This window comes from Juglans regia, chromosome 13 (genome assembly GCF_001411555.2).
Source record: "Juglans regia cultivar Chandler chromosome 13, Walnut 2.0, whole genome shotgun sequence".
In the NCBI taxonomy this organism is placed as follows: domain Eukaryota; kingdom Viridiplantae; phylum Streptophyta; class Magnoliopsida; order Fagales; family Juglandaceae; genus Juglans; species Juglans regia.
Genome location: NC_049913.1, coordinates 39,216,717 through 39,232,065, shown reverse-complemented (window position 1 = coordinate 39,232,065; position 15,349 = coordinate 39,216,717). Strand labels below are relative to the sequence as shown.

At 41.8% G+C, this 15,349-nt stretch overlaps 2 protein-coding genes across 2 annotated transcripts; one reads left to right on the top strand and one right to left on the bottom strand.

Moving 5' to 3' along the window:
• Positions 1-838: 838 nt before the first annotated feature.
• Positions 839-2,337, bottom strand: LOC118344256. The gene is made up of 3 exons (XM_035684409.1): positions 1,741-2,337; positions 1,507-1,663; positions 839-1,311 (listed from the first exon to the last, which is right to left on the bottom strand). The coding sequence occupies exons 1-3, from the start codon at positions 2,335-2,337 to the stop codon at positions 839-841; spliced, it is 1,227 nt and encodes a 408-aa protein (XP_035540302.1).
• A 5,554-nt stretch (positions 2,338-7,891) lies between these two features.
• Positions 7,892-9,894, top strand: LOC109010844 (UDP-glycosyltransferase 88A1-like). The gene has a single exon (XM_035683917.1). The coding sequence runs from the start codon at positions 8,266-8,268 to the stop codon at positions 9,694-9,696; it is 1,431 nt and encodes a 476-aa protein (XP_035539810.1). The 5' UTR covers positions 7,892-8,265; the 3' UTR covers positions 9,697-9,894.
• Positions 9,895-15,349: the final 5,455 nt, after the last annotated feature.

Here is a 15,349-nt window from a genome sequence, read left to right as displayed (position 1 = left end):
GGAGCTGCTAGTGGGACGAATACCACAATGTTATTGTGGCATGCCATGCAAACTGCGGACGTCGGCTAAGCCCATCAGTTTTGGGAGGCGTTTTTTTAATTGTCGATACCATAAGGCAAAAAAATAGTGCGAATTTTTTCAATGGGTTGATGCTTCAATCTCTCTACCAGTTTGTTGTGAGCGAACGTTGCAATTAGCAAAACGGAGAAGTCAAAGATTAGCGGCTGAACAAAAAAAAAAAAGAGGATAGCAAGTTTCAAACAATGAAGATGAAGTACAAATGTGCGTTGATCATATCTTGGGTTTTATTTATTGCCTTATTATGTCATGTTAAAATGTATAAACTTAATGATAATGTAAGTCAGTTAATGTTACCTTAAACATTTCCCTGCACACAATAGTGTCAAATGTAAACCGAACGGTTGTTATCGACTGACACTTTATTCTGTTGTCATGTTGAACATATGTGCTCTTTTATGCCAATATCTTTATATATATAAATATGCTGAATGTTGGCAACTTCAATTATTGGGAAAAAAACAATAAACTAGGTTATTATACATGTATTATATGAATATCTGGTGTTATTTTATTAGTATGAAAATATACATATATCATAATATATAAAATGATATATTGTTTTTTATATATCATATTATAGCCTCATATATTGTTTATTTACAATTTACTATAGGCTGTCAAATTTGGTCACCCGCAATTGATAAGTTTGCAAACAATGGAAAATGTAAATCAATCCAAAGCATTAACATTCCCAATAGTTGTCATTACCTAAGTGAAGACCAAATCATAAAGTGTTTTAAAATAAACTTGTACACGTTCATGCTCCAAACCTATCTTCCCACATGGGGATCGCAATCGCATCTCTCTGTGCTGCCATAGCTCCGACTGACTCATGGGACATGTCAACTACTTTAGAGGGCTCGTCTGCCTCATCGTTCCCGGTCATATTTTCTTCACTAAACTGAAGCGCCAATGCTGCTTGAATGAACTCATCATTTGGCGTTACCGTTCTAATAAGGTTGTGCAGCGTACAACATGCGGTAACAAGCATCCCTTGCCATGTAGGGCGATAGCGAGGCATCGCACTCAATATTTGAAATCGATTATTCAATAACGCAAATGTACGTTCAATAATGTTGCGCAGCGACGAATGTCGGAAGTTGAAATAATCTTTATATCCTCGGAATTGACGACCGCTATAATGATCAGACCGATGATACCTCTCTCGCGGATATGGAGGCATAAATTTCTCAATGCATGGAAATGCAGAATCGACAAGGTAATAATAGCCTGCAAAAGTTAATATGAAATCAAGGCACAACTTGAAAAAGACAACTGCTTTTTCAAATTATGTTCTACGTTATTTTATAATTAAAATAACCTAACTAATATATAAAGTACAATGTTTACCTTCGGGTGGTCATGGGAATTGATTCCGACGTCGACTCAAGGCATCCAGGAATACTCTTGCATCATGTGCTGTACCCTCCCAGCCAATATATACATACGTGAACTTCATATTGAAGTCACATAGGCATAGTACATTTTGGGCGATTTGACCATGATGATTTCTATATGCATTACTCAGCCTAGATGGTGCTCGGGCGTTAATCATTGTGCCGTCCATAGCACCAAGACATTTCTACATAACAATTATCATATAAAATATACGTGCACAATAAAATGATAACCATAAGGCATATATAGAAAAGTTCATACCTCAAACCTTGGATAATTGTGGGGGTTCTCCGTAATGTAAGGATGGACCCCATCGTTCTCAGTGCGCCTAATCACTGTCCTCCCAAGCTGATGTAGTGCCCGCATCACAGTCTTCACATGGCGGTTAATTGTCTCGCTTGAATGTTGGAATCGGTCCCCAACGATTCGTTGACCCTGTGCATGCCCAACAAGAAGGCAAAATATTCCTACTGATTCCTCGACAGACACTCTCTCCGTACGGTCCATAATTAATGAGTCTCGTAAGAGGTCACAAACATAACGGAAGGCTTGCACCTCCATTCGAAACATTGTTTTGCAAGTTCTGGGGTTACCATTCAAGACTGCTTGAATATATTGATCCCCTCGTAGGCCAATATTGTGTTTGGGCATACGAACTCGACCTCTAGACAACTGTGATGCCATGAACATCATGTACACGATGTTCGCCTCTTGCGTTGCAGATTCATCTCCACTCGAATGAGATGGGTAGATTCCATCATCCGCCTCGCTCCTGTGAGACGTACTTGAGCATGTGTCCTCCATCTCGCTGTTTGTCTCCATCGATTGGGCTTCTTCCGAACTACTATTGGTTTCCATTATGCGTAACGGAATGCTTGTGATTCCAAAAACAATGTGCAGTATATTAGTATCTTACTAATCAAAATTGATGTTGTTCATGCTTATACATATATGAAGGCGGGAACATTTTGGAATTATGTCACATTCAAATACATCATGCTCAAGTATGTAGATATCATAACTAGCATAATCACAATAAGCATGTAACATAAATTCATCATGAAATATAATATCACAAAGTGCAGGGAAAAACAATAAAGTTCAATGCTAATTAACAAACTAGACGTACTCAAATACAAAGGCATTTGGAATCGCTCATCCCTCAACCAATTGAAAAAACAGAAACGTCCCGCAAATAAACTAATTTAAATAAAGAAAACAATAGTTAGGCCTTCATAACCGAAACTAATCATCCGCCATGACTGATCAGTTCAAACTCCAAGCCCACTGACTTCTGCGAGTATCAGAGATTGACACAAACGATCTCTGGACTTTTGTGCTCAACAATCGGTCAAATGCCTTGTTAAATTGCTCGGGCGGTAGGGGAGGTTCAACTTCTTCAAGCAATTTCATACAATGCATTTGGAGATCAAATGCCCCAGATGACTCCATGTTAGTGTCGCCTTTACTGCGCTTCTTCAACCTTGTATACTCGATCGATTCCAATGCTGCCTTCTCTCTAGCTTCGGAACTGCGTCTGATAGCATCGAGGGTCTCGCTCATTTGCTGGTGAATGGATGCGTCTTGGGTGGGCCCTCCCCTCTGTCGTCTATGAGACCCGCTGGCGTAGGAGGCAGAGAATGGTCTCTGTTGAACCTGGGGATCCATCGAGGGGTCGGCATGATCATCTGCGAGGGGTGTCCCACGATTCCCCATCTCTTCATCAAGCAAGCGCTCATCGTCACTGTCTGGGGCCGGATCTGTCGAACCCCTATGCATTGTACCAGTCGCCACAGAACAACCAAATATTGCTCAAAGTTGTTCATACTTTGCGCATCCCATCGTCTTGAAATTCTTCCATGATGGTCTAACCTAAGGGCCCAACAAAGTGGTTAGAATAAACAAATAACATCAAAGCACATTATTGAATATATCGACTCATGTATATAGTAGTTGAAGCATTTGAAAGTGACTTAAATAGATTGTAGTACCCGAAGGGCATTCGCCCAGTGTTCTTCACTAGCTACTGGTGCCTTCCTTTCTGGGTCCCACCCCAATCCAGTTTGCTTCATAAGATCCGTAAATTCCCGTTGTCTGCGTTTGAGACGAGCTAGTTTGCCTTTAACTTGATCAGAATTAAATTTTCTTGGCCCTACTGCAGACAACCTTTCAGCAAGCCTTACATGATCACTGTTCGTGATCCTCCCTCCCCTCAGGCTACCCATCAGGGTATCTTCGTACAACATGTCTATAAGTATAACCTCGAATCCATCTGCCCATAAGCTTGCATCCCGGGTCGAATCGATTGTCTCATTCTCCATATAAATCTAATATATGCTCAAATGAAACCACCGATTGCACATGAAGTGAGATATCAAACACCCCATATTGGGTTTGTTCCAATTCACCATTACATGGTGAACACACAATGACATGTTTATGAACTAAGGAAGTTGGGAAATAATGACAGGAAATTGTAGTAATATGAAATCTATCGTGAAGTAAGTATGAAAAAACAATCGAAGAGAGAAGGTACAAAACTTGGTTATTATGCTAAAATATGGAATGAAACGACTACACTCGTACCTTATGAGAGGATGACCTGGATGTTGAGCGTAAATAGTAACGCTACATCAAGAAATGGTATAAGTTAGACCTCCATCTCAGGGCAAAAGCGCGAGACCTTCTTCGGTAATATAATTCATGTATCAACAATTATATAGAAATGTTTGTAGTAAAACAAAAAACCCAGGCATCTATTTGTCTGGAAAATTACTAAAATTCCTATTTTATTTTGTATAATGTTTGCTAATATATGTATACATGACCTTAGTAATATGCAAACATATTTTCTGGTATAAGCCGTACACCTAACTAAAATATGAAACGAAAGGCAAGTGTTGCAAGTTTTCCTGGAATTTAAAAGTATCAAGAAATGAAAGGCAATTGTTGCAAGTTAGAAATATACGGATGTAGTCTATTGGTTTTTAGCGCCAGTAGTCTTCAAACCAAAAAAAAAAACCCAAGCATCTGATGGCTGGTTGATCCAGATTATGCTTATTTTTTTTTATGTCTCCCAGATTATTGAAGCAGTTTTCAGTAGAGTGTTTGCATGCAGCAGCTTACAAGCACATGGATTCCCATTACTACTTTTCCAAACCTTGACCCCACTATAATGTTGTGTAAAGTGAACATGTTGCACTATTAAGCCACGTCTTTTAGGACAGCCTGATGCGCTGAATTGAACCAACTGCATGTTTTCAGAGTAGCAAGGCCTCCCATATTGTTTCCGAAGTAGCAAGGTGGGGTGGAGGAGGTGGAGGATCTTATACTTATGGTGCCCCTCTTTCGTCCCTCCCCATCCCTCAAACAGCACACAACACAGAGCCTTGAAGACCACAAAAGAAGGGGGTAAAGAAAGAAGTATAAAAAAATAAATAAAGATGGAATTGGAGGAAAAACAAAGAACCAATTTCCCATCTTGATAGGTCACAGAAAAGGTCCCCATGTTCATAACTTTCAGTGCTTTATTTGTTTGTGATGATGTGGTTTTGCAAGCATGAATAGTAATTTCTTTGTTTAATTTTCTTCCTGCTGCTGAATAAATGGTTTGAAAATTGCAAACTACCATTTGTTTGCTTTCGTGCCTTATAATTGCATCTAAGCCATGCTAGATTTATATTGTGGTCTTTGTTATTCATAATTTTGTTATGTAGCTTGTAGGAGTGCGTTCCTCATCTAGCTCTGGTAAAGGAAGAAGCCATGACTGGGTAATAAAGTATGGTTTCAGCCTAGTAAAAGGGAAGGCTAATCATCCGATGGAGGATTATCATGTTGCTAAATTTACGCAGATTAAGAGACATGAATTAGGGTTGTTTTCCATATATGATGGCCATTTGGGAGATGCTATTCCTGCCTACCTACAGAAAAATTTGTTTTCCAACATCCTAAAGGAGGTGTGATGTTATTTTGAAAGATGATGAGATCATTGTAACTTTCAGTCTCACTAAGTTCCATATGAATTTTTTGGGGTGTGTTCTTAGTAGTGCAACATGTTCAACTACTTTCCCATTACTACTTTTCCAAACCTCGGCACCACTATAATGTTCAACATGTTCAACTTTAAAGAAGAAACTTGTGTGCTTATTATGAATTCCTTTTCTCCTTTCAGGAGGTCGGGACTGAGAATTGATTCTCTGAGATGGTTAATCATAAGTCCCTTATTGCAGACTCTATTGACATGTTTAAATCGAACAGATAAGTCCCTTATTGCAGACTCTATAGTTCCCATGTCTCTCTGAAATCCCAATGCATCATACGTGAATCTTCTGTTAACCAACTAAACAATAAGCATGTTAATCAGATTATACCTCAACACTAGAGCATATCTCAAACCACATTAGTGTGAAATGCATACATGCCCTTTGCAAAGGTTTTCTCGGAGTGGGATTCCTCGCCCCACTCTATATGTTGCAGAGCATATTTCAGTTAAGCAACCATGTTAATGGGCAAAAAAATAAATCCCGAGTTTAAGCAAGCATTTGAAGCAATTTAGCGAAATTTAAACGAAGCGAAATAATGCCTCCTCTGATTTTCTAACTGACCCATCACAGCTCATACATATCATATAAATTCAGAAACCGAAGGAAATTTACCTGGTAGGAGCGTGTCTTGGGACCCGTGGTGATGGACTTATGAGTGGCGAGGCATCTCTTGCGACGTTTGGGGATTTCGTTGCGAGACTTGCACCGGTTCATTGGGGTGAAGACGGTTGGAGTGGAAACTGGGACTTTATACACCATTATGCAGAGTTTTCGCACCAGACGAAGAATGCAAACAGTGAATGGGGTTCGTACAGATTCGAATAACGCGATTGCCCACGGGTCTCTATTGAGGTCACTTCTATTCCTGGAAAGGATGCAGAACAGGGGCTATGGTTTAGGGGCAGAGATTCGCTGGATTGGGGTACACATTGCACTGCCAATGCAGAGATTAGAGGCAGAGATTCTCATGTGCAGGAGTGATTTGAGGCTCCAGCTGGTTCGAGCACAGCTTATTGATGGGAACCGATTGAGATTTAACGGCGTGAATACAGTTTACGAAGACAAGGCAGCTCGGAGGTAGCGGAGATGATTCTCGCAATTTAGGGCATGAAGGAGAAATCCCACCTCGGGGTGATGCCGGAACTGGAATCGAGTCTATGGAGTGAAACCTGAGCGAAGGACGAACTGGAAACCAGGTAGACTTTTGAAGGGTCTCAGCAGTTTCTAAACGTTACTCTCATTCAAACGTCTTCAATGGGTCGTTGAAAGAGGGAAGAAACATCTAATGCCAAACGGAAAAGTACTTTAATGCAATGTTCAGAACTGGTACTGTCCGGTTCTGTGTTTGGTCATGTCTATGAACAGTGAAAGGAAACCGAGACAAGAATTCTTGATTTTGTTTTGAACGAAACATTATGTTTGGATATTTCATCTCGTCTCTGACTTGAAATGGGACAAGAATTCTGGGTTTCGCCTGCGGCCCCAAACCTGCCCTAAAAGTTCAATCTAAGAAAACTAACTTTTCTCCTTATAAAACTCACCAAAAAACCTATCAGGGCTCCTCCCCCTCCCTCATTCGTTCTCATTCCCATCAGTTCAATCATTTTTTTATTATTTTGTTATTTTTTTTGTTTTACAAGCCAAATAAGAGAGGAGTATCGTTCGAAGACTTTCTAGTGGTCGAAGGACACCATGCGCCCCACAGGAAGATTTAGAAACTGTCGATCTATCAGCCTACCGAACGCGACGTCCAAAGGAGTGGCGCGTATCCTTCACGCGCAGTTTGAAGTTTGCCCGTGGTCTCCACGCGCCTTCGTCCAGTTTCTTTTCTTAGCGCCACGCGCAGCGCTGCTCCGGCTCTTCCACGACCGTCTACCTAGTTTCTTCCTGGACTGGCGCGTGTCCTGCACGTGCTCCTGCAGCCTTTTTGTGCTATGTTTTCTCTATTTTTTACAGTGTTTTCTTTGTGTTTATGTTTCTCTGTTGGTGTTGATTAATAAAGAAATAGGCTATTAGACTTATGTCCATAACAAGGGAACTCCTCCTTTTTTGAAGGATGATATGGTTATCTCCTCTTCCTCTTTTGATGGATGGGGGTTTGGAAACCAATTTGAATACCCTTCCCTCATTTAAAGGTGGGGGTTGGTTTTATCTCTGTTTTATACAGAGACTGATACTCTTTTATGAGAGTTTCGAAATAAAGACAATGTCTGTCGTAAATAAATTTATTTATGAGGAGGCGTATAATAAATATATAGTTTGACTTGTATTCAAAATTTTTTCCTGTATTGACTAGTTATAATTGTAACTCTTGTTATGGAAGAAATAAAATCTATTTTATTAAAAAAAAATTAATGGAGACAATTCTTGAAAAAAAATGTGGTTCCGACGCTTTGGTGCATGAACCGATTAAAATGGACTTACTACTGAATTACTGCACAGAAGCGTCCAAAATGAGAACTTGATGAGCCAGAACACACGTGACGTGGCCAATCCGGTCGAAATCTATTCTGTTGAGTACAAGTTAGGCTGTGCTGATCTCGATAATTGAGAACAAACTTTTTTACTTTTTTAAAAGGGTGCGGTTACTCTGCCGCTCCGTCTTGACCGCTACTCTGCCGTCCTAATTTACTTGTCAGAGACCCTACCTACCATTTTTATCTCAAAGAGAAGGTGGCCTGAGTTGTGACGATTGTGTTTCTCAGCCACCACGACCTCAGAATCTCAGATACGGTTCACAACGATGGACGAGGCAATAGTTCTGTACCCAACACCAGCCATAGGGCATCTGATCTCCATGGTGGAGCTTGGAAAACTAATTCTAACCAACCGGCCTTCCCTCACTATCCACGTACTCGTTGCCCCCCCACCCTACAACGCTGGTTCCACCGCTCCTTACATATCCTCTGTCTCTGCCACCATCCCTTCCATTACCTTTCACAGTCTCCCCAACGTTACTCTCCCACCCACCATCTCTCCCCACCATGAAACCCTTATCTTTGAGCTCCTCCGTCTCAACAACACCAATGTTCACCAATCTCTCGTATCTATCTCCGAACGTTACTCCATCCGCGCCCTCATCATGGACCTTTTCTGCTCTCAAGCTCTCTCTGTTGCAACCAACCTCAACATCCCGGGCTACTACTACTTCACTTCCCCTGCCATCTGTCTTGCTTTCTTCCTATATTTTCCAACCTTGCACAGAAACACCACTAAAAGCTTCAAAGACCTTAACACCCTTCTTGAGTTTCCCGGCGCACCACCCGTGCCATCCTCGGATGTGCCGAAACCTGTACTCGACCGTTTTGACAAGGCTTACGATTACTTTCTAGATTGCTCGATCAGCGCGGCTAAATCAGTAGGAATACTCGTCAACTCTTTTCAGTCGCTGGAATCGAGAGCTATCGGAGCTCTGTCAAATGGACAATGCGTCCCTGACGGTCCCACGCCTCCTATTTACTGCGTAGGGCCACTTATAGCATCTAGTGATAATAGTACTGGCGGTAACGTGACTGTGCCGGACTGCTTAAAGTGGCTCGAATTGCAACCGAGTCAAAGCGTCGTGTTTTTATGTTTTGGAAGCTTGGGGTTGTTCTCCATGGAACAGCTGAAGGAGATAGCTATAGGGTTGGAAAAGAGTGGCATAAGGTTCTTGTGGGTGGTACGCAATCCGCCTACTCAGGCCCATAGCTTGGCCACCTCTGTCCAATCTCATGAGCCAGACTTAGACTCGTTGCTTCCTGAGGGTTTCTTGGAGAGGACCAAGGATAGGGGACTGGTAGTGAAGTCCTGGGCACCACAAGTGGCCGTGTTGAATCACGAGGCGGTGGGTGGATTTGTGACACACTGTGGATGGAACTCGGTATTGGAATCGATATGCGCGGGTGTGCCGATGATCGCTTGGCCGCTCTATGCCGAGCAAAGGATCAATAGGGTGTCAATGGTGAAAGAAATGAGAATTGCTTTGCCAATGAACGAGTCGGAGACCGGGTTTGTGAGCGCAGCCGAGGTGGAGAAGCGAGTCAGAGAGCTAATGGACTCGGACAAAGGTAAGTTAATCAGGGAGAGAACCTTGGCTATGAAAAACGAAGCTAAAACTGCACTGAATGAGGAGGAGGGATCATCGCGAGTGGCACTGAACAACTTCTTTGAGTCGTGGAATAATACCAGTTGAGTCGATCCGATCTGCTTCTAGACTGGAGGGTTTTTTTTTTTTTTTTTCTTTCTTCTTCTTCCAAGAAAGCATATTATTGATAATAAAAGATACAATGTCTAAGAAGATTTTCTACTATCAATATACAGAAAATAATTAGGAATTTTATTTAAGAAGTGACGTTTCAAAAATATGATTGGTAATTATCTATTACGCTACTGGGTGTACACCTCAATTTTAAGATCGATATATTTTAATAAATTTTCAGTTGTTATAATGTTTGGATATACGCTGAATGTCTTTGATAATAGTTGACATGCTCAGAATGAGGTTGAATCTAGGTTTACAATAGATGCAATTACCAGGTCATCTCCATTTTGGCTTGGCACTGACGGAACTTATGCGTGTTTAGCTTTTTTCTAATGAATAGTTTTGATGTAGTCTGGCTATTCATTCTGCAAAAGAGTAAATAAGCTAGCGACTGAAACCTTCACTGCCTTGCATGGCGGCCTTCGTGCCTGCCACTGCAGGCCAGCCAAGGTCCTTTGCTGACCTTGTTTCCGCTGCACCTCAGCCTTTGCCAGAGATGGAGATTGCGCCTAGAGCTCCAAAAATGATTGACGGTGAAATTTGCTTCATGTTCTCGGGAGAGGAAATTGAAAAAACTGCTTTACCATTCCGGTTTTCGTTGGTCCTAAAGTTCCTTAAACAGAGACCTTCCCTGGATGCCATTAGAGCGTATATTCGTTTGAGATGGGGATTGTCTTCTGCGCCAGTGGTCTCGACCATGCAGAGAGTAAGGAATGTTTTTATTCGCTTGTCTAATGAGGGTGATTTCAATAAGGCATTGTCTAGGGAATCCTGTGAAATAGCAGGAATTCCTTACCGCTCTTTTGCTTGGACCCCGGAATTCAATGAAGCTTCGGAACCTCCGTGTGTCCCGGTATGGGTGTTTCTTCCGGGTCTACCACCAAATTTTTTCCATGCTTCGGTTCTCAGATCGCTGACAGCGCCGATAGGTAGGTTTATTCGCCGTGATAACCCGACCGTTTGTGCGACAAGAACCGATGGAGCCCGTGTTTGTCTTGAGGTTGATGCCTCCAAAGAGACTATCTCCCATTTCTGGATTGGTAAACCGGGACTGCCAAGGAGTCGGCGCCAAGAGGTGATATACGAGACTCTTCCGGCTTATTGCATAACATGTAAACAGCAGGGTCATAACATACATACTTGTAGATTTGAGCCCGAGATGCAGAAAAAGAAAGGGAAGGGAGGACAGATTTGGATTAAAAAAGCAGAGAAAAGGGAAGAGGCCGGGAAACCGAATACTGCAGATAAGGATTCGGAGCCCTTGGTGGAAACTGAAGGTGAGGATCTAGAAGGTGAGGATCTAGAGTGTAACGAATGGCAGCTGGTGAGCTGCAATGACAACGGGACTGGTGATGCCCCCAGTAAGGAGGCGGTGCCAACGACTGTCGAACAATCTCTGTGCATGGGCCATACAGAACCGAGTGGTGAGAGCCTGCAGAATTTGAGTATGCAGAACAATGCGCAGAAGCAGAAACGACCGGAGAGGGAGTCCCAGCAGGGGCGGCAGGAGGCGGAGCACCAGCAGGGTGAACAAGATGACGAGCTGAAGCAGGGACTGGAAAGGCTAGTGAACCTACGGGGTCTGTCAGAGGGGGAACAGAAGCAGCTGTGCAGTCACGAAAATGAAGAAACACAGCACACGCAACAGCTCCAGCAGGGTCACGAACGGGTTTTACGGACTGAAGGGATGGCAAAAAGCATGTTGTCAGTTGAAGGAGACTTATATGAGACGGGGCTATCTCATGAGGGAGGAAGGGAAGTAGAAACCGTGACCCATCCCCTGCAAGAAAAAGTTCCGCACGAAGTGACGGCACCTTTATGGTCTACCCTGCATGATGTCTCACTGGCTGAACAAGAAAACTCTAAAATAATGGGATTTTATTCTACAGAAACCCACGGGCTGGATGGGTTAGTGAGTGAAACCCACGGGCTGGATGGGTTAGATGCAGGAGCTACTACGGAAACCCACGGGTTGGAGCGCGAAAACCACGGGTTGGATGGATTAGTGGGCGGAAAAATGCTGTTTATTAATATGGAAGAAAGTCAGTCGGATTATGAAGTTGAAAGAGATAATTTGCATGAAGACTTACAAAAAGACTATAGTTCTGAGTCAGGTAGTAGGAAAAATAGGTCTCGGAAGTTAGCTCAAAAAAGGTGCTCCACCAGGGCGGTGATACGCCCTGATAAACTAAATTTATGATTAGTCCAATATTCTTTTGGAACCTTCGGGGTATTGGGACTTCTCAGGCGAGGTTGAAAAAAATTATTAAAACACACAAGCCTAACATTTTAGCTTTGGCGGAGCCTTTCTTAGGGGAGGCTCGTATTCCGGATTTCTTGAGTAAATTTAATTGTGATAATTACACTTCCAATGAAGATGATGCAGGCAAAATATGGTTATTATGGAACTCGGAGGTTTCAGTCCAAAAGTTGGCTAGTTCTAATCAACTTTTGACGGTCAAAGTGGAAGAAAATGGTCATGGTTTTATCCTTACTGTTGTGTATGCTAAGTGTAACCACAATGAAAGGAAATCCCTTTGGGAGGATTTGGAGGATACAGCCAGTTTCTCTCTTCCTTGGGTTATTTGCGGGGACTTTAATATTATCAAAGATGATTCAGAACGCAGAGGCGGACAACCGCGTCAATTCACCGCAATGGCTGATTTTAACCTCTGTACTCAGAACTGTGGTTTGGTGGATATGAGATTTCAAGGCCCAAGTATGACCTGGTGCAATGGTCAAGGCGGACTAGCGAGAAGTTGGGCAAGGTTAGATCGATGTTTTATTGACTCTAACTTTCTTAATTGCTTTCCAAATGTTTTTTATCAGGTTTTGGCTCGCACAACCTCGGACCATTCTCCCTTGGTGATTCAAATAGGAGAAAATCCTTTCAGGTATGGACCTAGCCCTTTTCGTTTTCAATTCATGTGGACCGATCATAAAGATTTTCTGAGTCTTGTGAAAGAGGTTTGGAAACAGGAAGGTATAGGTGTTGGCCTTAATAAATTGTCTTCTAAATTGAAAAGAGTCAAGATTATCTTACGTGATTGGAATTTCCGTGTTTTTGGCAAGACTACTGCTATTATTCATGAGTTGGAACAACGTATTGATAGATTGGAATCCAGCCTGCAAAATTGCTTTAATACTGAGGATGATAATGATTTAATGGTTACCAAGCTTGAATTATCGACTTGGATGAGCCGAGAAGAGACGCGCTTGTCTCACTTGGCCAAAAAAAATTGGTTGAAGGATGGGGATCAAAACTCAAAATTTTTTCATGCTATTTTGAATGTTAAAAAACATAATAGGGTTAGTGATATGTTTTTGGTTGACGGTACTCATATAAATTCCCCTGTTAAAATTCATCAAGCTGCTGTTGATTATTTTAACGAATTTTTGGGGCATCATAATAGCTGTGATATGCCTGACCTTAACCATCTTATTTCTCCTGTGATATCTAATGAAGAGAACCTTATGCTTTGTAAAGATCCTTCTATTGAGGATATTAAAGATGCCCTCTTTAGTATTCCTATTGATAGCAGTCCGGGTCCGGATGGTTTTGGCTCTGGTTTCTTTCGTACTTGTTGGGAATTTGTTAAGGAGGATCTCTTGGAAGCCACCCGTGAGTTCTTCCACTCGCACCTCTTGCCCAGGTATTTCACTGCTTCCTATATAGTTTTGATTCCTAAGGTTGATAAGCCGAATGGTTTTGATAAATTTAGACCTATTAGCCTCTGCTCTGTTTTCTATAAGATTTGTACCAAGATCATTGTGGCTCGTTTGACTAATCTGCTAGCTAAGATGATAGCTCAAGAGCAGGGAGCTTTTATTCCTGGTCGTAGCATTTTTGAGAATATTAGCTTAACTCAGGAAATGGTCCACTCTATTAATAAAAAATCTGTTGGCGGTAATGTGGTTATTAAGCTTGATATGTCTAAGGCCTATGATAGAGTTGATTGGAAGTTTCTTCTTCATGTTTTGGATGCTTTTGGTTTCTCAGCTCAATTCTGTGATTTAATTAAAGCTTGCATATCTACGCCTTGGTATTCTATTATGATGAATGGTACTCCCAAAGGCTTCTTTAAGAGTGAGAGGGGATTGAGGCAAGGTGATCCGTTATCGCCTTATTTATTCATTATAATGCAGGAGGTCCTCTCTCGCCTTCTTAAACAAGCTTTTGACAGTGGTCTTATTAATCCTTTTTCTCAGGCTAGAAGCACCCCTCTTGTTTCTCATCTCATGTATGCTGATGATATTGTGATTTTTGCTAATGGCAGTAAAAAGTCTATGAAAGGATTGACTCAAGTTTTGAACTCTTATGAAGCGTGGTCGGGCCAAATCCTCAGTAAAGCTAAGAGCGCCATTTTTTTCTCTAAACATGTGCCTATGGCTAGAAAAATCTCTATTCTTCGTATTTCTGGTTTTTCTGAGGGTTTTTTCCCTTTTAAGTACCTAGGTGTGCCTATTGTTACTGGTAGGTTGAAGGCCTCTGATTTTACTGATCTGCTTGGTAAAGTTAAAAAGAAAATTGCAGGTTGGAAAATGAAATTACTCTCTGTTGGTGGTCGAACTGTTTTGTTGCGTCATGTTCTTTCGAGTATGGCCACTCATCTGCTTGCTGTCTTACATGTGCCTAAGATTGTGATCAGGGAATTGAATAAGATTTTGAGTTCTTTCTTTTGGGGTGAATCGGAAGGAAAGGGTAAAAGAAAATGGGTGGCTTGGAAAAAGATTTGTTGTCCCATTGAAGAAGGCGGGTTAGGTATTAGGGACTTTGGGGATACCCAGAGGGCCCTTCACATGAAACTTGCCTGGAGGTTGATGTCCGAAAATTCCTTGTGGGCAGATTTTTTCAAAGGCAAGTATGTCAAGGAGAATCATTTATCCCTTTTAGGGCATAATAAGGGCACTCGGTTTTGGAAGTCTATTGTCAATAGTATTCCAGATATTATGCATAACTCTAAATGGATAGTTAGGGAGGGTAACCTTTCTTTCTGGTATGATAATTGGGTAGAGGGTGGTCCCCTACATGCCCATTATCCTGTTATTGATCCTATGATTAAGATTAAAGAGTGTCGTATTGAAAATGGTTGGGATATTCCTCTTCTGGAAAGACTTGTGGGCCAACAAAAAGCTAATGAGGTGTGTCAACTCTTGGCTAGAAGGAAGGAGGGGCAGGACGTGCTTGTTTGGTTGAAGGAGAAGGATGGTAGTTTTTCTACTAAAAGTGCTTGGGACTGCATTAGGGTTCATGCGCCTCCTCTTAATTGGGCTCACTGGATTTGGCACAATAATATCCCAAAAAAAATTTCTATAATGATGTGGAAGGCCTCCAATAATTGCTTGAGTGTAGATGCCAAGATTAATATGACTGGGATCCCGATGGTGTCTAAGTGTAATTGTTGTGCGTCGGGAAACATGGAGGATCTTAATCATGTCCTTTGTACTGGTGATTTTGCTAGACATCTTTGGCGTAGGGCGGCTATTCAGTTAGGTGTGCACATGGGTGTTTTTCGTACTTGGCAAGAACAAATTGATTTTTGGTTCCGTCGGGCTAGCAAGTCCTCTCAAGTTAAGACTATCT

Bases quoted from the DNA above. Each gene is read 5' to 3' on its own strand.
- LOC118344256 (XM_035684409.1), bottom strand. From the start codon at position 2,337: ATGGAAACCAATAGTAGTTCGGAAGAAGCCCAATCGATGGAGACAAAC. The intron at 1,664-1,740 runs GTATGAACTTTT...ATTGTTATGTAG, and splicing joins ACAATTATCCAAGGTTTGAG to AAATGTCTTGGTGCTATGGA. The intron at 1,312-1,506 runs GTACAGCACATG...TAACTTTTGCAG, and splicing joins TGTATATATTGGCTGGGAGG to GCTATTATTACCTTGTCGAT.
- LOC109010844 (XM_035683917.1), top strand. From the start codon at position 8,266: ATGGACGAGGCAATAGTTCTGTACCCAACACCAGCCATAGGGCATCTG.